Here is a 25416-nt window from a genome sequence, read left to right as displayed (position 1 = left end):
CCGCCCCGAGTCTTCGGAGAGGGGCGGCATACAAATCCAAGTAATAAATAAAATAAATAATAAATAACTCCAAGTAGATCAAACTTCTGTGAAATCAAACTGTCCGCTTAGGAAACAACACTGATTAACAATTGATTTCACATGCTGTTGTGCACATTCAACTTTCTACAAAACATATTCAATGAGAATATTTCATTCATTCAGATCTAGGAAGTGTTATTTGAATGTTCCCTTTATTTTTTTGAGCAGTATAGTTTGCAAAGGCGCAGCGTTCCACCAGCAACAGAGATGGCTTTCCTTTATTACCCCCAAATACAGGCAGTCCTCCACTTACAATAGTTCATTTAGTGACCATTCAAAGTTAAGTCACTGACAAAAGTGACTTATGACCAGAAGCAGATTGCTGTTACATGGCTGCTACAGGTGCGCTGTGCATGCAGCTTGTCTCATGCACGTGCAGCAAAATCTTATGAGGGGACATGTATACGCATGAGATTTCAGTGGTGTTTTGCTTTTGCACATGTGCAAACAAAAAAATGCCGAAATCCCACATGTGAGGGTCCCGCTCATGAGATTTTGCTTCTGCGCATAAAGAAAAAAATATGAAAAATTAAAGAAAAAAGATGGTGGCATCCGAAGGACTGGCACCGGGTCAGTTGCAAGCAAATTGCACAATCTGGCGGTAGCTATCGGTGCACAGTCTCCTACTGCACTGGTAGCAACCCATTCCATGAGCCTTTTTCGCATTTACAACCATTGTAGCATTCCTATGGTCATGTGATTTATCTTCGGGTGCTTGAAAACTGACTCACATTTACGACAGTTGCAGTATCCAGGAGTCATTTTGTGACCTTCTGGCAAGGGGGAAACCAGATTCACTTAACAACCATGTTATTAATTTAACAACTGCAGTGACTTACTTAACAAACGTGGCAAGAAAAGTCGTAAAATGGGACAAAGCTTAACAAACTTCTCACTTAACAACACAAATGTTGGGCTCAATTGTGATTGTAAGTTGAGGACCACCTGTACAGCCATCAGTGTGTCTTATTCGCAGCCACTTCAAAATCTGTGGGCTTTGACTCCCAGAATCCCCCAGCCTTCATGTCTAACCATCTTGAAATTGCTGAGGTTGAGAAATACCTGATCTATCAGAATGAAAATTGAATGGCCATTCATCAGTGTTCTCCATGCATGTGTTGCATTCTCTTTAAAAGCCTGTTGTCAGCAGCATAGTGACTCCCTCACCAACAGTACATTAAATTAATTCACTCTGAACCAGTTTTGAATCTGTCACATTGGACAATTAGGGTTGCAACTATCATTATGCTACCAGTGCAGATGCACCAATCTGGCCTCGTAACTTGGTACTCCAGAACTTGCAAATATTCTTTGCTTCTTGAGGAACAACAATAACCAGGGCTTACCAGATCTGACTTCACTGAAGTTCAAAGTGAAAACATTTGTTTATTCATTTGATTCATGTATCACTTTTTGTACATAAGCTCATGATAGCATACATATAATTCCCGCCTGTTTTTCTCCTATAACCACAAACCTGATCGGTAGATTTTCTTGAGTGAAAGTAACTGATTTACACATCACTTAGTGAGCTTCTATGGGTCACCTTGATCCTAGTCCACAACCTTAACTACTGCACCGCATATGTATTCTGATTGTCTACTTGGTAAGAGCTAATTCCAGTTGGATTGGAGTAAGCATCCTATTTTTCACAGTACTCATTTTGATTCTTTAGAATCAACCAAAAACCTAAGTCAATCATTCTTACATGATACTCATCAACAATGGACATTATGTTGGTTACAACTGTGGACCCTGCTTTATCTGTTTCCTTGCCAGTGAAATGAGTCTCTTGCAGTGTTATAACGTCTATCCTATTGTCTATAGCGAGTCTGCTTAGGTACTCACATTTATTTCTACTTAAGCCTCCTTTGTTTTGTTCCAAAACATGGACCTGGGGTTCAAAATACACTGCTCAAAAAAATAAAGGGAAAACTTAAAACAACACAATATAACTCCAAGTAAATCAAACTTCTGTGAAATCAAATTGTCCACTTAGGAAGCAACACTGATTGACAGCCAATTTCACATGCTGTTGTGCACATTCAACTTTGCACAGAGCAAAGCATTCAATGAGAATATTTCATTCATTCAGATCTAGGAAGTGTTATTTGTTCCCTTTATTTTTTTTGAGCAGTATATTTTGTCAGAGTTCTTAAAAGAACTGTTAAATTTTTAAAAGCTGATGCTTTAAACTAAATGTGTACATTGATGGTTGCATGATCTCTGTAGATGCTATATACATCTACTACAAATAAATTAACAATGGAAGCTTGGTGGGTGTGGCAGGGGAAGGATACTGTAAAATCTCCATTCCCTCCCCACTTCAGGGGAAGGTTACTGTAAAGCCCCATTTCCTTCTGATCAGTTGGGACTCAGGAGGCAGAGAATAGATGGGGTCAGTCAGAGGTGGTATTTACCGCTTCCCCGAACTACTCAAAATTTCTGCTACGGGTTCTCCAGAACTGGTCAGAACCTGCTGAAACCCACCTCTGCTTGACCTGCCAAAGCAAAGGCAGAAAAGTAGCCTTAGCACTGAAAACTCACTACAGTAATTATTTGTAGTAATAGGCAAAATGGAACAAATGTCTTATTCCATGGTTGAGTTACACAGGATGCTGGGTCTGGTTACTGAATTCTCACTAAGTTAAAATAATGCATTAAACCCTAAACTAATTGTAGTTTGGGTCACATGACATTGTAAACTACCAAAAAGCTAAATAGTTAGTTTTCATTTGGTCTCACACTTGGGGCTGGCAACTTGATCATTCATCAAGCAGTTGGCAGTGAAACTGCAATTGTAGTTATGATTGTTCATCTTTCCTTTGTTTTATAGACCTGCAAAGTTCATAAATGCAAGGATTGGTTGCAAAGTTATTTTTTCATCATTGTTATAACTGCTAATGGTTACTGTGTAAGGCAGTCATGAAATGAGAACTATGGGAAAAGAGAACATTAGAGCTTATTTATGCTAAGTGTACCCATTAGAGACAAGGGTATCCTGGCCTGTAGATATATAAGAGCTTCTTACGTTCCTAAAGAATAGTAGCTCAGAGAAATTAGTAGTTTTCCTACAAGGCCCTACCAAACATTCCATAGTCAAGTATCTAGTCCTAGATGATTGCAGCATTTCTAGTGTTCCACTACTACACAGTATATCTTCAGTTCTGTCAGGCAGCTGCGTTAGCTGGTCTGATTTTTTAACTGCTAATAGCAGAGGACGCAGCGCAGAGGTTTATTCTGCCCAATTCTCCTTTTCAGGGAACACTTGAAGCTTTTTCACGAAGGTGTCTTTGTGCAGTTGCATATGCTGGTTGATTAAGTATCTTTGTGGTTGGTATATGGTATGCATCCTGGGTTATTCATCTGTTTGCATTGCATGAAGAGAATCTGCAGGTGTTCTAATAGAATTAAGCATAGTTCTCATGTCTTCCCATGCCAGGTTATAACTTATTGGCTTTCCAGGAAAGATAACTGTTCCAGATAATGGCAACACACTGGACCACGGGAAGTCTGGAGATGGAAAAAGAAAAAAACCCCAAGGACAACAACATTGCCAATTATGGATTTGAGTGTTGGCATATATGCTTGTAGACAGTGTCAGAAGTAAAGGAATTTAGGCAAGAAAGGCAGTTTGTACCTGTAGTTCAAGGGGATGAAATAGAAGTTGGCAACCTGAACTGCTGGCCATATCTGAAAGACAAAGATAGCACCATTGGAAAAGACTTTGATGAAGAGTAGCCAGCACATCTGCTTTATCCCACCCACCCAACAGGAAAGAAAAAGCTGACATTTGAAGCAGCCATAACAGGGTGAATGGTCAAGCAATTCTACAGGGTTTTGGAAAAAATATGGAGGAAGTCTTTTCTTCCATCAATCCGCCTAGTCCTAGAGCCTAATCCAGGGGTAGGCAAAGTTGGCTGATCTATGACATCTGGACTTCAACTTCCAAAATTCCTGAGCTAGCATGATTGGCTCAGGAATTCTGGGAGTTGAAGTCATAGAAGAGCCAACTTTGCCTACCCCTGGCCTAGACAATCTCTTGGCAAGGCTATTCAGAGGAAGGCTGTCAAGTCCCAGCAATAGTATCTGAATGCCACTCACATAGTAGTTGGTGATCAGGGCATCAGGGTAGTCCTGCAAGAAAGCAGAGATGAGAAAGGTAGGTAGGGTTGTTGTATGTGTCCAATTTTGAGGAATTTATACTGACAGTCCTATACAAGAAAAAAAATCCCAGGAAGGAGTTTTTTTAAGCTTTAAGGTCAAATGATAGTTCTTCCTAAAGTCAAGTTTAAATCTGCTTCCCCAAACTAGACTCTGCAGCCACATTTGGCTCTTACATCCCTCTGACGCGGCTCCGTCACTCAAAATATGCATCACAACTGCCAATGTGTGATACCCGCTGGCACGCAATTTATTGAGCTTTTCGATCCCCGGTAGGCCAGTCATGGATAAATCCAAGAAAAGAAAAGTTTCAGAAGAAAACAGAATGTTTAATTCAACTACATGTGCTAGTTCTGTGGCTGCTCAGGAAATAGTCAGGCACTGGGAGGGTTTTGTGGCTCCTGGTGTTTTCTTTTCTATGGGAAATGGGTCCAAATAGCTCTTTGAGTGTTTAAGGTTGCTGGACCCTGGTCTAATTTCTCACTGCCTGAATTTATTTATTTATATTATTATTGTTATTGTTGTTATTATTATTATTATTATTATTATTATTATTAATTAGATTTGTATCCTGCCCCTCTCCGTAGACTCGGGGCGGCTCACAACATACAATAAAACAATTCACGACAAATCTAATAAATTTTAAAAATTAAAAATCCCCATTATTAAACCAGACATACACACAGACATACCATACATAAATTGTATAGGCCCAGGGGAGGGGGGAATTTAATTCAACTTCTGTGCCATCTAATCCTGAAGGACTCAGGGAGGCTTACAATGAATTCACACACACTCCATTACATTCACATACTGTGTTAAGCTGGGGTTTATTTTACCTGTGATTTAAAGAATCACTAGCAGTACTCATACAACATGCTGAAAAGGCACGCTTTGGTCCCATTAATAAAACTGTGTCATCTGATGGGCCCCAAGAATGTGCCTTCTCTTGTCATGGTGCCTGCTCTCTGGGGGAAAAAAACATTTACCCTGAGATTTACATGCCGGCATGAGATTTGGCTTCTGCACATGCACAGCAAGGAAAATCTCATGCAAAGAGGCTCTCGTACATGAGATTTTGCCGATTTTTGGTGAATTCTTTGCTTCTGCGCATGCAAAAAAAACGCTGAAAATCGGCAAAATCTTGTGCGCGAGAACTTTCTTGCATGAGATCTTGCTTTCTGTGCATGCGCAGAAGCTAAATCTCGCATGTGCACACATTGGGGGCGAGGAGATACGTGCGCCATCTCAATTTCTGCCACCGGAACCCCGATCCCAGCCGTAGCGGCTGCAACCCATTACTGATCCTACCATAGGCTTTGGGCCAGAATAGGTAATGCCCCTTCATGGGATGATTGATGTCTTAAATTACATTGGGGTTTTTTCTGGTCTTTTTATTCTCAGATTATGTATAAAATTGTTTATTTTACAAAATGAAATGGTATGTGTTCTGTCGGGCTCTCTGGTAGACTCCTCCCGAAAATTCACAGGTACAAATTTCAGACACACACACGTTTGAAAATTCAAAACAATGTTCTTTATAATGAAAATTCACTTAAACCAAGCCCTCTTTTTGTATAGCAAAGAGCACTCGTCTCCAAACAAACTGGTAATTTGTACAAGTCCCTTATCAGTTCTGTGATACTTAGCTTGCAGCTGTGAGGCAATTCACAGTCCTTCTTCTTTCACAAAGTGAAACACACTTTGCTCTCCTTTAGTTTCAAAGCGGGGGAAAATCAGCACACAAAAGGTCAAAGTCAGTAAAGTAGGCACGAAACACAAGGATCAGATAATCCTCCACAATGACCAAACCCACAGGCTGCTATTTAATAGTAGCCTCACTAATTACCACAACCCCACCCAACCACAGGTGGCCTCGTTTTCTTTGATAATAATCTCTCAGTTGTTGTTGCCTATGCATCGCTCTCCGCATGCGTGGCTGTATCATTAACTCTTGTTCTGAATCCAAGGAGGAGCTAGATAATTGATCTCCTACTGAGCTGTCTGCCACACTCTCCTCCTCCCTGTCATTCATGTCTTCTTGGTCAGAGGAGCCTTCATCAGCAGATTCCACCGGGGGGGGGGCAAAACAGGCCTGCAGCATGTGGATGTCTCCCCCACATCCACAGTCCTTGGGGCAGGAGCTGGGCCAGAGCTAACCACAACAGTATGTAAATATCTTGATGAAATAATCATTAATCCATGCCAATGTGTTCACAACAATAACAAACTCCCACCCACATGTCCACAAACTTCAATGGCTAGAGTTTCTAACCTATCACTTTTCCACCGTCATCCAAAACATCTCAGATAGATTCCCGTGTGACTGGGAGTGAATTCGGAAAAGTAGAAGTAAGAGATGTAATCATTCCTTGCAGAACCTGCCTTGATTCAATATTTCTATAGGTGGTCTTTCTCAATCAGCTCCTTCCTTTCCCTCTAAGAAGGGGTTCCATCAAACTTCTTGGCAATGTATTCTTCATGACTCACCATTGCTTAGCAAACGAAGTGTTGAAGTGCACGCAAACATAAGACATGAGTATTCTTTGCTGAACAAAGAAGAGCAAACAGAAAGCATCTTGCCAAGGCATCGTCATAACATGCTGGAGATGTGTGACCCCTTAACCGAACCCACATTGTGTGACTCAGTCACCCTGAGAGGGGCAGGCAGGCATCTCACATTGCAGAATATGACGGACCACTAGCCAAGGAACAAAAATAGACGTTAAAAAAGCCATTCAAAAGTGTGACAGAAGTTGGCATAGTTCAAAAGATAGAATCTTATATCTAAGGCAGCCTTGTGGGAATGAAAGCTGCTATGGAAGCTGTGCATCTCTGTCTTTTTAAAATTTCCATCAGTTATAAAGAACATTGTACATATCTAATCTTTTGTTTGTGTGGCTGTTAGTACACAGTGATTATGGCAACAATATTTTCTTAAATTCTCCAGGAAGCTTTTCAACATAGCCTTGATGTAAACCGAAATATTTGTCTAACTTTCTGCTTCTACATACTAGTGAAAGAACTTTTAAGAATGAGAGGGCCAAGATCATGAAGAGATGAATATGTCACTATTGATTAGAAACAATCTGGAAATTGTTACTAAAAGAGAAAGCAATTCAGCGGCTGTAGAGAAAAATTAAATTGCTTGCTCTTCTATGAATTGAATTTCACAATTTCATCATGCTCTATATTCATTAGTAGTTTCTTTTGTCTATTTGAAATCTCCTCCATTCAATGACATGGGATGATAAAGTACAGTGGAACCCCGACATAAGAGCTGCTCTACTTAAGAGCAACTCGAGATAAGAGCTGGGAGGGGAGAGATATTTTTGTTCTACTTACAAGCCCAAATTCGAGATACAAGCGCCAAGGAGCTGTCTCCTGAAGCCAAACGCTAACTTCCGCGTTCGGCTTCAGGAGACAGCTGCGAAGCGGCGCGCGTGTTTTAAAAGGTTGCAGCCGGCCTGGGGGGCTCGGGGGGGGGTGCTTGCAGCTTTCTTTCTTGCTCTTTTTCTTTCTCTCTTTTACCTTCCCTTCCTCTATTTCTTCTTTTCTTTCTCCTTCCCACCTTCTTCCCTCCCTCCCTCCCTTCACTCATTCCTCTCTTACTCTCCCCTTTCATAAGTTTCCTTGCTTCCTTCCTCTGTTCCTGTCCCTTCCCTCTTTCCTTCCTTCCTTCCCACCCTCCGTCCATTCATTCACCCATTCCTCTCTTGATCGCTTAAAGCCGGTCCCTGGTGCAAAAAGGGTTGGGGACCTCTGTCCTACAGGATTGGGTGGCAGAGAAGTTGAACATATGTAAATTTAAAAGTTTAAGAAAGTTTACAAGTTAAGTGAAAGAAACTTCATTATTCATTTATATGTACATGTACATTTCTTCATTAAAAACATGTCTTTCTGCATAATTTAGACTAACTTTGTGAGTTTTTTGAGGGCTGGAACCAATTAAAATTATTTACATTAATTCCTATTATGGGGAAAAGTCGTTCGAGATAAGAGCTGCTCGACTTAAGAGCCCAGGTCCGGAACGAATTAAACTCGTATCTCGAGGTACCACTGTATTATGAGAGAGATCAAAAAAGCCTATCTGATTTGATTTGATTTATTGGATTTGCATGCTGCCCCTCTCCGGAGACTCGGGGCGGCTAACAACAATAATAAAACAGTATACAAAATAATCCAATACTAAAAACGATTAAAAACCCATTAATATAGAAAACCAAACATACATACATACATACCATGCATAGAATTGTAAAGGCCTAGGGGGAAAGAGGATCTCAATTCCCCCATGCCTGACGGCAGAGGTGGGTTTTAAGTAGCTTACAAAAGGCAAGGAGGGTGGGGGCAATTCTAATCTTTGGGGGGAGTTGGTTCCAGAGGGCCGGGGCCGCCACAAGAAGGCTCTTCCCCTGGGTCCCGCCAAGCGGCATTGTTTAGTTGACGGGACCCAGAGAAGACCCACTCTGTGGGACCTAACTGGTCGCTGGGATTCGTGGAGCAGAAGGCGGTCCCTGAGATAATCTGGTCCGGTGCCATGAAGGGCTTTATAGGTCATAACCAACACTTTGAATTGTGACCGGAAACTGATCGGCAACCAATGCAGAGTGCGGAGTGTTGGTGTAACATGGGCATATTTGGGAAAGCCCATGATTGCTCTCGCAGCTGCATTCTGGCATGATGGCCCAGTTTTCTTCTTGCTACATTTCTGTTTTCGACTACTCTGCACAATGTTGGGTGGTGCTCTCTTTGGATAGGAGATTGACCTAGAGCAGTTAAAAACAAAACAACACTTGACATCTTCCAGCTGAGAAATTCTGAAACTTGAAATCCACACCTCTTTAAATTACAACTGTTTGAAAAAACAGTGTCCTAGAGAATTTCTTCTATATTCCAGATCAAGAATGCTTACCTGCTCTTGTAGCAAATTTAAGAGCAGCAGCTTTCTTTACTTTAACTTTGTGCTACTTTCAAAGAATCATTGGCGTGGATGGCCAATCAATTCACTCAGCCAGAGTGAATACAGAACTACAGGAGGATTAGTTTGTTACATCTTCTTGGGAAGCGGTTTGGCAGAAGCCTAATCAAAAGGGTATGAACAGTGACAAGGAGACAACGTTGTGGAATTGCCAAGTTCCACAGGGACACTATGAAAATCAGATTTTTGCTCTTTATTTTATATATTATTTTATTTACTAGATTTGTATGCCGCCCCTCTCCGAAGACTCAGGGCGGCTCACAACAACAATAAAACAATATTACAATGAAACAAATCTAATATTAAGAACATATAAAACCCATCATTTAAAACCATGCAGCACACATATACCAAACATGAAATATAAAAGCCTGGGGGAGATGTCTCAGTTTCCCCATGCCTGGCGATACAGGTGGGTCTTAAGTAATTTGCAAAAGACAAGGAGGGTGGGGGCAGTTTTAATCTCTGGGGGGAGTTGATTCCAGAGGGCCGAGGCTGCCACAGAGAAGGCTCTTCCCCTGGGGCCCGCCAAACAACATTGTTTAGTCAACGGGACTCTGAGAAGGCCAACTCTGTGGGACCTTATCAGCCGCTGGGATTCGGGCGGTAGAAGGCGGTTCCGGAGGTATTCTGGTCCGATGCCATGTTTACAAATTCACTGAAAAATATATGAATGTGACCTACTGTATGTATGAATGTGACCTACTATAGGTTTGTTGATTTAGAGAAAATAAATAGGCTTGAATGATAGAACATTTTGCACACAAACATAAATGGTTGGCTGCTAAATACATAAGAATAGCATAAGATGTGAGTAAACCATGCATAAAAATAAATACGTTGTCTGGATATGCCATTTGTTTATTCCTTTACCATATTGTTATTTTGTTGTGTTGGCATATGTTGAGTTTTATATTGTGATTCTGCCAGAGTTGGCCTGGAGTCAGGTTGCCCCAAAGTATGCATGTATGCCTTGAACAGTGAGATGGGCAGCAAATAACTGATAATAAATATGTATGTATGAATACAGAAATAAAACTATTCACTAAATACATTTGGCATAAGATAAAGATGAGCTATAAACCCTTGGCTGGAATATATTTACAGATACAGATAAATGCATAAGGAATGCTTGCATGAGGTTAGATTTCATTACAGTACATTTTCATTCCTTTCCTCTTATCTCCAGCCTTTAGTTTCTTTTGCACACCACTTCTTACTCCTTTCCTGCACTTTATATAATGCTGTCTATTTGCAACGGAACAGTGTGATGGATAAACATGCATGTTTTACATTGATTCTTTAAGGCAGATTGGCTGAAGAAACGATAGAGGTTTGAAACCCATTAAGCAATGTTTTTTTTTCTTTCTTTGAAATCTCCATACCCACATATCTATCTTGATGCTAAATTTGGAACTTACCTTCTTGAGCTTGCTCCAGTTCTCTTTCAAGGATAGGCCGTTGAGTGTTCCCGCGAGAGTCAAAAAACAGGCCAGGAAGCAGGGTGCAAATCCAACCTGTATGAAATAAATAAATAACTAAATATAGGTAGGTAGGTAGGTAGATAGGTAGACAGACAGACAGACTTTATTTATTTATTTATTGGATTTGTATGCCGCCCCTCTCCGTGGACTTGGGGCGGCTAACAACAGTGATAAAACAACATGTGACAATCCAATAGTAAAACAATTAAAATCCCTTATTATAAAACCAAACATACATACAAAACATACCATGCATAAATTGTAAAGGCCTAAGGGGGAAAGAATCTCAATTCCCCCATGCCTGACAGCAGAGGTGGGTTTTAAGAAGCTTACGAAAGGTGAGGAGGGTGGGGACAATTCTAATCTCTGGGGGGAGTTGGTCCCAGAGGGCTGGGGCCGCCCCAGAGAAGGCTCTTCCCCTGGGTCCCACCAAACGACATTGTTTAGTTGACGGGACCCGGAGAAGACCTACTCTGTGGGACCCAACTGGTCGCTGAGACAAGAGATTCAGGAAAATAAGTGAAGTATTCTTGGCCAATGGAAACAGAAAAGGAGTAGAGAAAAGATCTTTAAGGTGGAAGATATAGATACCACATAGATCTTGGCCTTCCCCACCAAATACAACAAAACCAGACCCAGAATGATGATGGTGGCTGAGAACCTGAAATTTAAATACAGTGGTACCTCTACCTAAGAACGCCTCTACTTAAGAACTTTTCTAGATAGTGTTCAAGATTTTTTTTTGCCTCTTCTTAAGAACCATTTTTTACTTAAGAACCCGAGCCTGGAAAAATTTACCAGGAAATTTGAGAGCGGCACGAAGACCCGGCCAGTTTCCTGCCATTCCCCCTGGGTTTCTCTCTCTGGCGCAGTGTATGGGAGACAGCCTCGTGCTGGGTGTATGGGAGGCGTGTGCTCCTCCTCGCCGCCTCAGAATCCTCCTTTTTTTTTTAAAGCCTTAAAGTTTTGGATTTTTTTTTATTCCCCTCACCTCACCTTCTTCCTCCGGCAGCGAACTGTCCTCCTCCTCCTCTTCCTCCTCCTCCCACCCAAATTCTGAGCTTTTATTTCTTTCCTAATGGGTTTGCACGCATTATTTGCTTTTATGTTGATTCTTATGGGAAAAATTGCTTCTACTTACAAACCTTTCTACTTATTCATTTATTTATTTATTAAATTTGTAGGCCACCCCTACAGGACCCGGAGAAGGCCAACTCTGTGGGACCTAACCGGTTGCTGGGATTCGTGCGGCAGAAGGCGGTCCCGGGGATATTCTGGTCCAATGCCATGAAGGTCTTTATAGGTCATAACCAACACTTTGAATTGTGACCGGAAACTGATCGGCAACCAATGCAGACTGCGGAGTGTTGGTGAAACATGGGCATACTTGGGAAAGCCCATGACTGCTCTCGCAGCTGCATTCTACTGAAGAACCTGGTCACTGAATGAATTAAGTTCTTAAGTAGAGGTACCACTCTACTTGACATGCAACATGTCATAAATAACACAGTAATGTGGGGGATGGCGCTACATGTGCACATTATCAAGCAAAGGGAAATTCTGCAAGAAGTTAGGTTGTGAAAATGCAGAGATTGTAATTCAGCCATGGTTTGCTCTTTCAATTCTCAAATTCTAGAGAAAAAGAATGAACAAGCAGTTGGGCAGCCATTTTTGGGAAGGATGTTTGTGTACGCCCCTCCCATCACTTGAATTCCCTAACCTGATCCAGCAGCATCTTCTGGAGTGCAGCCACTCTGGTTTTGCCCAACACTAGACGATCCAGGACCTGGTACCATTTTCCAATGACTGGGCCCTGCAAAGGTTTAATGGATAGCCGTCAGAGATGATATTGAAGCAGCTTCCGCTCCCATCCTGAGCTTAAGTATCCGATTTCTGTTTTGCATATGTCTCGGGAGAATCAACTTTATTGGCTCAAGGTATAGGTCTGGGCACTGCCCGTATATCAAAACAGCTGGAGCAGATGTTTCCAACTGAGCTCTAAGACGAGTGCTCCTCTCTCTCAGTACTCATAATTTTCACTTACCACAAAGCAAAAACCAATGCCCATCATTTTTAGGGTCCGCCAGCCACTGTGCCCAGACAGCCCTCTTCTTTCAATCGCCTGCTGTGAAATCACATCTCCAGCACCCATGAGAGTCCCTATAACATAGCATTAATTCAATATTGTTCCAATCAATTTTTCTGAATGCACAAAGAACCTTAAAGCTTAAGGTAGTATTCGATTTCATTTTTTTAATGTGTGTTTGTGTGCGTGTGCATGTGCGTATGCTTTTGAATCAGTGTTGACTCCTGGCAACCACCTGGCCAAGTTCCTGCATTTTTCTTGGCAAAGATTTTGGACATGGTTTATCACTGCATCCTTCCTAGGGCTGAAAAGTGACTGGACCAGAGTCACCCAACTGACCCTAGAGCCTTCACTACACCAAAGTGGGTCATTGCACCAAATTGGCTCTGACCTTTTCTTTATCTATATTATCTCTGCTGTCTTTTCATTTAATGTACTCTAATTCAATTAGTTGTTTCTTGTTTGGGGAAACCATCATTTGCTAATACAGGGTTCCCTTGTTTATCGCGGGTGTTATGTTCCAGGACCGCCTGCGATAAATGAAAATCTGCGAAGTAGGGACGCTATATCCGCTACCGCCTTCTACCGCACGAATTCCAGCGGCCAATAAGGTCACACAGAGTTGGCCTTCTCCGGGTCCCATCGACCAAACAATGTCGTTTGGCGAGGCCCAGAGGAAGAGCCTTCTCTGTGGCAGCCCCGGCCCTCTGGAATCAACTCCCCCCAGAGATTAGAACGGCCCCCACCCTCCTTGTCTTTCGCAAACTACTCAAGACCCACCTTTGTCGCCAGGAATGGGGGAGTTAAGATATTTCTTCCCCTAGGCCATTACAAGTTATGCATGGTATGCTTGTGTGTATGTTTGGTTTTTTATAATTAGGGTTTTTAGTTGTTTTATTAAATTGTATTGTTACATATTGTCTTTTACCATTGTTGTTAGCCGCCCCGAGTCTGCGGAGAGGGGCGGCATACAAATCCAATAAATAAAATCAATAAATAATAAATATTTATTTATTTATACACTATTTTAAGGCTTTATAAACCCTCCCCCCACTTTTACGCTACATAAACCTTCCCCATTCCCTTAAAAACCATTCCCACATTGTTCTGTGCATGTATTGTACCTTTATACTTACTGTAAAATGTTTTGAATTCCAAAACCTATGAGATGAAACAATGCTCCACGTGAAAGGGCCGAGTGTAGGGGCAGACTCAGAGATAGGGTAGCTGCGCACAGACAAAAAGTAAACAACGTGCTAACTGAGCCAATCAAGCTCTGGGATATAAAGCAGCAGTCTCTGGTTGGTCACTTCTTCACCAATCAACCAATCGTGTGTTGTTTACAATCTCATGTAGGCAAATAGCGTCTCAGGCGGGCGAGTTCCACAGAAAACCCACAAAGTAGCGAAAAACCGCGATATATTTTTTCCATTAATATTTTATAAAAATATTTTATAAAAACCGAGTCTGAGAAAGGTAAACTGCGAAGTGGCGATGGAACACTGTACCTTTCAACTTTCTAACCTGAATCCTAACAGAAGATTCCTAATAGTTCTCTTGTGAGTTCCTAACTATATTTTACTCTCCATGTTTCTAAGTCTCAGACACGGCACACATAGCTGCATTCTTATGCCTAAATAAGAAAACGGGAATGAGTAGCTCAAGCAATTCCTCTCTGAGAGTCAGTTTTGTACAGTTGTAGATTGGTAAACAGGGGGAGTTTTGAAATCCTATCACAAAAACTGTGCAAGAATATCTGATTAAAGCAACTTTCCTTTTGATTTACCTAAGAGACTGTTATGTTCTAGCACCAAGCCCCCCAGGAATCAAATGCAGACCATTGGGATTAAATAATAAAGGAATTTACTTTGTAAAAGGAGTATATTTATAAGTGAAAGTCTTTTGGAGAAAGCAAAAGTCTATAAATGTCTTTGCCGAAAGTAGCAGGGAGGATATTTCAGCTGGCAAGAGTTCCAGAAAAAGAGATAAGCACAAATAATAATTACCCAGCTGGAAATAATCAAAAGCAAAGATGCCCAGGAATAATCTTTGAAGTTAAGAGCTCTTGTTAAAGCCAAAAATGTTCTTTCAAGAGCAAGACAATGATTACAAAACTAGAAGCCAGAATAATTCACTGTTCTCTGCACAATGGCTCTGCTCACTCTTAAATACCCTGAGGGCGTGGCCCAATAGCCCCCAGCACTACTCATGAGTGACTCTTCTCTTAGCCAAGCATTCCCGTCTTCTGGATGCCCTCCGAACTCTTGCATCCAAAAGAAGCTCCTCCTCTTTCCCCTGAGTCACTCATGACAGGAAATGCAAAGTCATTCCTGACAGGGAGTGCTGACTCACTTATGCCAGGAAGTGCAGAAGGCCCTGGTTGTTCTGACCCTGAGCCCTCATCACTTTCACTGTCACCCTTGGGTGCCAGGAATACAGGACACCTGCCTCGCCCCTCCACAGTCTCTGCATCCTCTGAGTCTATTACTATTTGCGCAGGACACGAGCGGACCATCACAGAGACATTAAAAAAGGCTCTTGCTAACATCTAAGACTAAATATGGGAAGCTACTCATTGCAGAAATTGAGACAACAGACAACATGAGTCCAAATCACGTCTTATTTCTTTTTTTTACTGAAGTCTAGTCTGGGGAAGGGGGCAGAGCATTTGATCCACTGACTTCCAAAAGTCTCTGCCAACAACTCTTGACGTCAAGCCTCCCTCCTTGGGTGAGACCCAGCCAGCTGGCAGAGAAATAAGCCACAATGCTTGGAAGAGCTGTCAGTCTCCCCTTCCCTTGGAACTGACTGAAAAGGTGCATCAAGTGCTAAGAGTCAAGGGCAAAAGAGGAGACCCAGCTAGAGCACCACTTGTACGGAAGCTCTCTTGAGTTTCCTCTATGAGTTTTCCAGACTCTGCCAAAAATACAAAGTGACTTCTTGGCTTTCCGGATGAACGTATCTGTTTCAGTTACTGATCAGCTCCATTAAATGAAAGCCATCACATTGCAGGAAAAAAAACAAACCCAGAGGAAAAAATTGTTAGGTCCTGGGGTAATAGTTCAGAAAGCCTTGGGCAGAAAATGTAGCACCACGCACAATTTATACCCCACAGGGAAGTAACACCATGCATAGGTATGCCTGAGTACTATGAAACCATTAGAAAACAGTCAGGGCAAATTTCTTCCTGCACAGTGGAAACATAGGAGGAAGTGGAGTTAAGTTGAGGAAGAAGCCATACACCAGTGATGGGGAACCTGTGGCATGTGGAACCATATCTGAGGGCATATAGAAACATAGAAACATAGAAGACTGATGGCAGAGAAAGACCTCATGGTCCATCTAGTCTGCCCTTATACTATTTTCTGTATTTTATCTTAGGATGAATATATGTTTATCCCAGGCATGTTTAAATTCAGTTACTGTGGATTTATCAACCACGTCTGCTGGAAGTTTGTTCCAAGGATCTACTACTCTTTCAGTAAAATAATATTTTCTCATGTTGCCTTTGATCATTCCCCCAACTAACTTCAGATTGTGTCCCCTTGTTCTTGTGTTCACTTTCCTATTAAAAACACTTTCCTCCTGGACCTTATTTAATCCTTTAACGTATTTAAATGTTTCGATCATGTCCCCCCTTTTCCTTCTGTCCTCCAGACTATACAGATTGAGTTCATTAAGTCTTTCCTGATACGTTTTATGCTTAAGACCTTCCACCATTCTTGTAACCGTCTTTGGACCTGTTCAATTTTGTCAATGTCTTTTTGTAGGTGAGGTCTCCAGAACTGACCACAGTATACCAGCACTCTATATAGCGGGATCATAATCTCCCTCTTCCTGCTTGTTATACCTCTAGCTATGCAGCCAAGCATCCTACTTGCTTTCCCTACCACCTGACTGCACTGTTCACCCATTTTGACACTGTCAGAAATCACTACCCCTAAATCCTTCTCTTCTGAACTTTTTGCTAACACAGAACTGCCAATACAATACTCAGATTGAAGATTCCTTTTCCCCAAGTGCATTATTTTACATTTGGAAACATTAAACTGCAGTTTCCATTGCCTTGACCATTTATCTAGTAAAGCTAAATCATTTACCATATTACAGACACCTCCAGGAATATCAACCCTATTGCACACTTTAGTCATCGGTGCATGTGCGCGCTAGACAGCTGATTTTTGTCCTTCTTTTTGGCTGTTTTCCCTCTCCCCAGGGTTCAGGAAAGCCCCGTGAAGCCTGGGGATGGTGAAAAACAGCCCAACAGGCCAACCAGAAGTTTGTTTCCGAACACCCGTTTGGCCTGTTGGGATGTTTTTTGCCATCCCAGGCTTCACGAGGCTTTCCTGAACCCAGGGTATGTTGAAAAACTGTCCACAGGCCAACTGGAAGTCTGGAGGCTTCAGTGAGGCCTGTGCTTATGCGCAGGGGAGGCAGCACGGGGATGGGTTGTTGTTTTTAACTGGGGATTTTAGATTGTTTGCTTAATTTTAATCAATTGGATTTAACTACTGTACAGTGGTACCTCTACTTAAAAACTTAATTCGTTCCGTGACCAGGTTCTTAAGTAGAAATGTTTGCAAGTAGAAGCAATTTTTCCCATAGGAATCAATGTAACAGCAAATAATGTATGCAAACCCATTAGGAATCAAATAAAAGCTCGGAATTTGGGTGGGAGGAGGAGGACAGTCGCTGTCGAAGGAAGAAGGTGAGGTGAGGAGAATCAAAAAAATCCAAAACTTTAAAGCTTAAAAAAAAAGAGGGACTCTGAGGCGGCGAGGAGGAGCACGTGCCTCCCATACATCCGGCGCAAGGCTGCCTCCCATACACTGCGCCAGAGAGAAACCCAGAAAAAGCAGCCCAGAAAAGCCGGAGATGGCTGGGATTAAAGAGGGAACGGCAGGAAACTGGCTGGGCCTTCGTGCCGCTCTCAAATTTCCTGGGAAATTTTTCCAGACTCAGGTTCTTAAGTAAAAAATGGTTCTTAAGAACAGGCAAAAAAATCTTGAACACCCAGTTCTTATCTAGAAAAGTTCTTAAGTAGAGGTACCACTGTATTCTGTTGTTTTGTTACTGTAAGCCACCCCGAGTCTTCGTAGAGGGGTGGCATATAAATAGAATTAAACAAACAAACAAATAAATATATACATGTGCATGGGGCAACGTAGGGGTTGCGCGTATTTGCAGGAGGAGGGCATTGCATTATGGGTGTGGACACACTCACACACACACAATTATGCACGCACATACACACCCTTTTGGCGCCCGAGCCAAAAAAGATTTGCCATCACTGGCACATACTGTTGGGTGAAAAAAAAAATGAAAACAAGGCAGATGGTATGGAATTTGATTGTTGCTAGGAAACTAACAGTCTTTCAAATACTGATCACATGAAGGACTAACTCTTGGTATTTAAGTTTGCCTTGTCCAGATACGCAAATTTCCTTGGTTGAGCTATTCCTCTCAAAAAGTTGGAGCCACTTTCTTTGGAGGAAGTACAGTGGTACCTCGGTTCTCGACCACAATTCGTTCCAGAAGTGTGGTCGAGAACCAATTTGGTTGAGTACCGAATTAATTTATCCCATAGGAAATCATGGAAATGGATTTAATTGGTTCCCAGCCCCTGTTGACTCGCTGGGAACCAATTAAATCTATTTTCTTTATTTCCCATGGGATAAAAATCTGAGGAGCTCTATAGTCTAACCTCTCCAAGCTGCGGGAAGGGTGGGGGCGGCTGCAATACCGGCAGCTTCGGGGGGCTCCTTTCCTCAGTGCTTCGTCTTGTGCACCAACTTTCTCCTTCCCAGCGGCAGCGGTGGTGACGGCAACGGCTTCCCTTCGAGGATCAGCAGCGCCAGGAACGTCACGTAATGAAGGGAAGCTGGTGGAGTGGTGGCAACTGCTAAGATGGCTCCACCGGCTTCCCTTCATCAGGTGATGTTCCCGGCGCTGCTGCTCCTCGAAGGGAAGCCACTGCTGTCGCCACCGCTGCCGCCGGGAAGGAGAAAGTTGGTGCACAAGACGAAGCACTGAGGAAAGGAGCCCCCCGAAGCTGCCGGTATTGTAGCCGCCCCCACCCTTCCTGCAGCTTGGAGAGGTTAGACTATAGACTGGGAGGCTGTTAAGCAGGCGGTAACATTTCGGCTAACAAACAAAATTTTCTGTGGCTGTTCAGTATCCGAATTTTTGTTCAGATACCGAAGCAAATTTTTGCCGAAAATTTTGTTCGGTATCCGAAATGTACGAGAACCAAAGCGTTCGAGAACCGAGGTACCACTGTATCAGAAACGCCACAGCGCTGGCTCAGCTTCTAACTCGTTCATTGATAAATACACAGCTACTGGAAGCAAACGCACTTTCCCCTGATCTACTCACTCATTCTTCTATGCAAGGTGGGGGTGGCACCTGAATGATGCAGTTGGCAAGCCTGCTCAGTGTAATGGGATGAATCTCTCCCAATGCCAGCTACATCGCGGAGATTGACGACTCTCTGGGCGATGACTTCACCTACATGGAACTTTGGGGGGCTGCCAATTCTGCTTGCTAGTCGCCCCTACAACAACCAGGCAGATTCCATTACACCTGATGGATGGCCCTGGGACGGGGTTGTCAGCAAGAAAAATTAGGGAGGGGAAAGATGCACGAACAAGTACACAAGCGTGAGCACAACGGTTCCAGCACTTGTTTAGTAAAAGCAAATCCAAAATGGCTTGTGTAGCTTCGTATTTAATGAAATTAAATGTAGTAAAGTAAGTGTGCAAGTTCAAAGCTAATCAGACAAGGAAAAGAGCTAATGTAATGAAGTTACTAGGAGCAGAGGTGGCGCAGTGGGTGGAGGCCACTAAAGCTGACTGCTAGATCTGCAGGTCAGCGGTTCAAATCTCATCACTGGCTCAAGGTTGACTCAGCCTTCCATCCTTCCGAGGTGGGTAAAATGAGGACCCGGATTGTGGGGGCAATATGCTGGCTCTGTTAAAAAGTGCTATTGCTAACATGTTGTAAGCTGCCCTGAGTCTAAGGAGAAGGGTGTCATTAAAAAAAATAGAAGAAAGAAAGAAAGAAAGAAAGAAAGAAAGAAAGAAAGAAAGAAAGAAAGTAGTAATTTACTTGTTTTTGCTTAGTGTACTGTGTTAAATCCGTTCACCGGTTAGTTTATAGTTTAGTGAATTATACAACTCAGAAAACGGATTAATTTATTGACCAGGTTTCCACGTAGGACCCAATAAGTGCAATAAACTAGTCTGACCCTGCTTTGTAAGGAACTCCGTATCCATCCCAAGGGTGCTTTTCTTCAAAGGGCAACTGGACTGTCTTTTTTTTTCTTTGAAAATATTTCACTTGTCATGCAAGAAGCTTCTTCATTCTAACTAATAGGGAATGGAAATGGATTTGTATTTTTTGCAATCACCCAGTTATTAGCACTCTGAGAGTTGTTGAGGCCACTCAGGGTTTCCTGAATCAAAGTGCAAACAGGTGTGCAACTTCCTTGGGACTGCTGAAAGAAGTGCATTAGAAACAGGAAATGGTTGGTATTGTATTGTTCCCTCTCTGTTGAGGGAGGGCTGTTCAATTTCCATACAGGTGGCCTCTATGGCTCCTCTTTCAAACCAGCGGACTTCTCTGTCCAGAACGTGAACCTTGAGCTTAGTCTTTAGATGCTGAATAAGGAAAGTTTCTGAAAAATTATCCATATTAGGGATCTTTTCTCAGTTCCAGTTTTCTGCTAGGAATAGCGAAAGATTTTGCAAGAGGAATATGAAGGACAGCATCCTTGACATAGGTCAAAGCCATTTATGCAATAAACTATGGAAATGTGGCCCCACAAAAGGCATCAAAAACTCTTTCAGGAGACAAACCCCAATGATTCAGCCATTTCATTTTCTGTGTTCATACAATACACGCAACCATAAACTAATAAGGAATGATGAGCATATAAAGCATGCGAAAGATGAAAAGAGTGTTAAAACTAAATGTTAAAATGTACTTACTGGTCGTTTACAAAAAGCTACGATTTACAGTAAACGACCAGTAAGTACATTTTTAGACACAATCGGCAAAATCTTAACATCAGTCTTTCGGAAGCCACCATCAATTCCTTTTGGATTAACTTACTTTCAAAATTGTATGATAATCTTAAAAATAATTATAAATAATTTTACTTTAGCAAATGGCTGAAATGGTAGTAACAATTACGGTATATTTATGATCTGAGTTTATTGATGTAATGGTTAAATACACTGTTCAAAAAAATAAAGGGAACGCTTAAACAACAGAATATAACTCCAAGTAAATCAAACTTCTGTGAAATCAAACTGTCCACTTAGGAAGCAACAGAGTGACAATCAATTTCATTTTGTTGTCAGCACATTCAACTTTGTACAGAACAAAGTATTCAATAGAATATTTCATTCATTCAGATCTAGGATGTGTTATTTGAGTGTTTCCTTTATTTCTTTGAGCAGTGTATATACCATTTGCTGTTTTATTGTATTACGACTGCATGCTTTTCATTTTAGCAATTGTTAAATCATTTATTTGCCTCATCCCAAAGGTACTTTTTTAAAAAAAAGGCAGCTGGACTTTGTTTTTTTCTTGAAGATGTTTCAATTTTTGGATGAGACATGGGACAACCGTGACTTGAATAACTGAAAATCTCCATAGACATGTGTTTTGTGTAGTGTATTCATTTATTAAGAAAGACATTCCGAAATTGAATATAAATGTAGAAACTAACAAAAATGTTGTTTATGCTGCTGCCACTCTCTAGAGCAGTGGTTCTCAACCTTTCTAATGCCGAGACCCCTTAATATAGTTCCTCATGTTGTGGTGATCCCCAGCCCCAATTCTCCCAACAGAGATTTAATTAAACTGATTGGCAGGAAGGTCAGAGGGACATCCCTATTGTAAACGCCTGATTGGTCGGATTGTAAGAATATACTGCTCAAAAATAATAATAATAACACATCTTAGATCTGAATGAATGAAATATTCTCATTGAATACTTTGTTCTGTACAAAATTGAACGTGCACAACAGCATGTGAAATTGATTGTCAATCAGTGCTGTTTCCTAAGTAGACTGATTTCACAGAAGTTTGATTTACTTGGAGTTATATTGTGTTAAGTGTTCCCCTTATTTTTTTGAGCAGTGTATATTGCAAGGTGCCAAAATAGAGGGTTTAGTTCCTAACACCATGGGAAATTTGTCTTTTCCCACGGTCTTAGGCCACCCCTGCAAAATGGTCATTTGACCCCCAAGGGGGTCCTGACCCCCAAGGGGGTCCTGACCCCCAGTGAAAAACCACTGCTCTAGAAGACAGAAGTTGATACATTGGAGGCAAATGTATATATGTTACATTCTTGCTGTGAGAACTACCACAAAAGAAAATGACTGTGATCAATAAGCGGTAGTGAACAACCAGAGGAACAAAGGAAGACAGCAAGCAGCCAGAGAAGGAGGGAAGCGCCCTATTCCTTTTCCAGGGTTAATGTGCCTTAGCTCCTCTTACCAGCTGTGATGATTTGCACCTTCCAGGGGTGCTGGACCATCAATCTCTGGTAGGCTCTCCAAAAGGTTGCCATGTCACCTAACACAGCTTCTATAGTACAGAGAAGTGAAAAAGACATTGGAGCAGAAGTTCTACCCAACAGTGCATTATGTTTAGAAGCGGTACCATTTTCTACAGCAGTGTTTCCCAACCTTGGCAACTTGAAGATATTGGGACTTCAACTCCCAGAATTCCCAGCCAGCAAACGCTGGCAGGGAATTCTGGGAGTTCAAGTCCAGATATCTTCAAGTTGCCAAGGTTGGGAAACACTGTTCTACAGTACTGCTGCAAAGAAATATTAGATCAAAATGGCTTGAAAAGAGTTGCCTTTTTTTTCCAAGAAGGCTATATATTTTACTTCATATATAGATACATTGTTGGAGCAGTAAAAAATGACAGTGGAACTAATGAGCACAACCAATGAAACCGGACCCAAGCAGAAGCCAAACAGCTTCACTCTGGATTCTTCATAGTACAACATTTGTTATAATGACTCAAATGACTCCTTCCAATTTTAGGATTCTCTGAAATACTTTTCCTATGTGGTTTAAAGAGCATGATTATCATGACTACATACATAAAAAGAAAGTGTTATTCTTGTTCTCAGGGAAGTACGTTGATGGCATGTGTATTTTCCTGGGAATAATTGCATGTTTATTTAGAAAATGAATTATATAGAAACTTAGAATATTGACGGCAGAAAATGACCTCATGGTCCATCTAGTCTGCCCTTATAGTATTTCCTGTATTTTATCTTAGGATGGATATATGTTTATCCCAGGCATGTTTAAATTCAGTTACCGTGGATTTACCAACCAGTCTGCTGGAAGTTTATTCCAAGCATCTACTACTCTTTCAGTAAAATATTTTGTCACGTTGCTTCTGATCTTTCCCCCAACTAACCTCAGATTGTGCACCCTTGTTCTTGTGTTCACTTTCCTATTACCATAGGAAAAGACAATTATGATGTGCAACATCTGACCAATTCGCTGTCATTGATGCGCCATCGGGCTTGCCTCAGTAACTCAGCTCTGCTTTGGCAGGCTATCTAACAGGCTTTACTAATAGAAGAGACTATCTGCCGCTCATGGTAGAATTTTTGGGGTCCTTGGTACTCTCGGAGCTTGGTTATTTTCTCGCCGACGTTTCAACTAGGTACCTAGATGGGTAGTGAAACGTGGGCATTGTTTTCTTTCAAGACCAAGCTTTTTTAAAAAGAAAAGAAAAGAAAGCATCCCACATCATTCTTATTTTAATACATTTCATTGGAAGATGCCAACTAGGAAGCTTTTTTATCCGTGCACCCTCGCCTCTTTTAATTTCCCTTCGGTTTCATTACGCCGGAGAACGTTAACCCATCACAAGCCAGACTACAACCCCCTACGACGGCTGGGCAAAGGAAAATTTCCACCCCATCCCCGTCCGTCCGCCGGCACCTCGTAAAATCAGGCGCCGGAGGCCGCACAGACGTCGGATATCTATAGTATCTTTAATACTGTACTTCCCAACCTCAAGCGCGCATACTTAAAAAGACTTTCCTCACGCCTTTCCCGGCTTTGAATAATCGCAACACAGGCAGGCACGTGGCTCCACCGACCTCAAGGCAGCAAGTGATGACGCACAAACGTTCCTGAGATGTCTATTGGTAGAAAGAAACAGAGGGGCGGAAGGAAGAATATACGCGCCTCCCAATCGGAGTAGAACTACGAATTAACTTGCTGGAGAATTCTGGGAGTTGAAGTCCACAAGTCTTAAAGTTGCCAAGTTTGAGGACTTCTGAATTAAAGGGAAAATTCGTACGGGGCCTTCAGCACAACTGTAGAGCTTCTCAGTCATCTAGGTCAGGGGTCTCCAACCTTGGCAGTTTTAAGGCTTGTGGACTTCAACTCCCAGAGTCCCTCAGCCAGCTTTGCTTTGTTTTGCTGGATGAGGATCTCTGGGAGTTGAAGTCCACAAGTCTTAAAGTTGCCAAGATTGGATGCCCCTGATCTAGACCATGGTTGTCCTAAAGGTGCTTTTTCAGGAGGCAATTGTACTTTCCTTTGTTGTTTTGAAGACATTTCTCTTCTCATCCAAGAAGCTTCTTCAGCTCTGACAGAATGGTGAGGAATTGAAGGATTTATAGAAGGATTTATAGAAGAATGGAAGGTTCTTTCATTAGAACCTCCCTTGCTGTACCAGAAAGCCATTTTATGTCCAACATCTGGAATGCAATTTCCTTTCAGCTATTTCAGTTGTGTTTTGTCAGGATTAGATTTACTCAAATCCAGATAGAATGAAATTACGGTTTCTTGGTACAACCAAGCAAGAACCATTAGGATTTTTGACCAATTTGATGTAGTGGTTAAGGCACCAAGATAAAAACTGGAAGACCATGTGGTCTAGTTCTGGTTTAACCTGCAAATCAGCTGGGTGATTTTGGGCAAATAAATACAAACAAATAAATTTCCTTCAAGGGGACACAATCTGAAGTTAGTTGTAATAAATTTCCTTCAAGGGGAATAAATTTCCTTCAAGGGGACACAATCTGAAGTTAGTTGGGGGAATGATCAAAGGCAACATGAGAAAATATTATTTTACTGAAAGAGTAGTAGATCCTTGGAACAAACTTTCAGCAGACGTTGGTAAATCCACAGTAACTGAATTTAAACATGCCTGGGATAAACATATATCCATTGTAAGATAAAATACAGGAAATAGTATAAGGGCAGACTAGATGGACCATGAGGTCTTTTTCTGCCGTCAGTCTTCTATGTTTCTATGTTTCATTGCCTTTGTCATGGTCAGACCATTTTCTACTACGGCTTGACTTCCTGGCTCCAATCCTTCCCCGCAGGGAGGCGGAACCAATTAAGATGTTCCGCCCCAGACGCCTGATGGACCCAGAGGGCTTTCAGACGGCGCTTGGGGTTATACCAGAGGCACTTGTCCACAGTTCGGCAGAGTCTCTTGCGGAAGCCTGGAACAAGGCTGCAGCGGAGGCTCTTGACCGGATTGCGCCTTTGCGACCTCTCCGTGGCGCTAGACCCCGTAGAGCTCCATGGTTCAACGAGGAGCTCCGGGAGTTGAAACGC

At 42.0% G+C, this 25416-nt stretch overlaps 1 protein-coding gene across 2 annotated transcripts; it reads right to left on the bottom strand.

The window, feature by feature from the left end:
* Positions 1–1442: 1442 nt before the first annotated feature.
* On the bottom strand, positions 1443–23941 carry MPV17 (mitochondrial inner membrane protein MPV17). 2 transcript variants are annotated; one of them, XM_070742022.1, is made up of 8 exons: positions 23867–23941; positions 22304–22393; positions 12755–12870; positions 12431–12523; positions 10648–10743; positions 4186–4218; positions 3722–3774; positions 1443–3594 (listed from the first exon to the last, which is right to left on the bottom strand). In XM_070742022.1, the coding sequence occupies exons 2-8, from the start codon at positions 22374–22376 to the stop codon at positions 3525–3527; spliced, it is 534 nt and encodes a 177-aa protein (XP_070598123.1). In that variant the 5' UTR covers positions 22377–22393; positions 23867–23941; the 3' UTR covers positions 1443–3524. The 2 variants fall into 2 exon arrangements, with proteins under 2 accessions (XP_070598123.1, XP_070598132.1); XM_070742031.1 differs by having other exon boundaries at positions 23852–23931.
* Between the last annotated feature and the right edge of the window lie 1475 nt (positions 23942–25416).

This window comes from Erythrolamprus reginae, chromosome 1, assembly GCF_031021105.1.
Source record: "Erythrolamprus reginae isolate rEryReg1 chromosome 1, rEryReg1.hap1, whole genome shotgun sequence".
Taxonomy (NCBI): Eukaryota; Metazoa; Chordata; class Lepidosauria; order Squamata; family Dipsadidae; genus Erythrolamprus; species Erythrolamprus reginae.
Note: the sequence above shows the minus strand (reverse complement) of the source record. Positions and strands in the feature narration are given on the sequence as shown.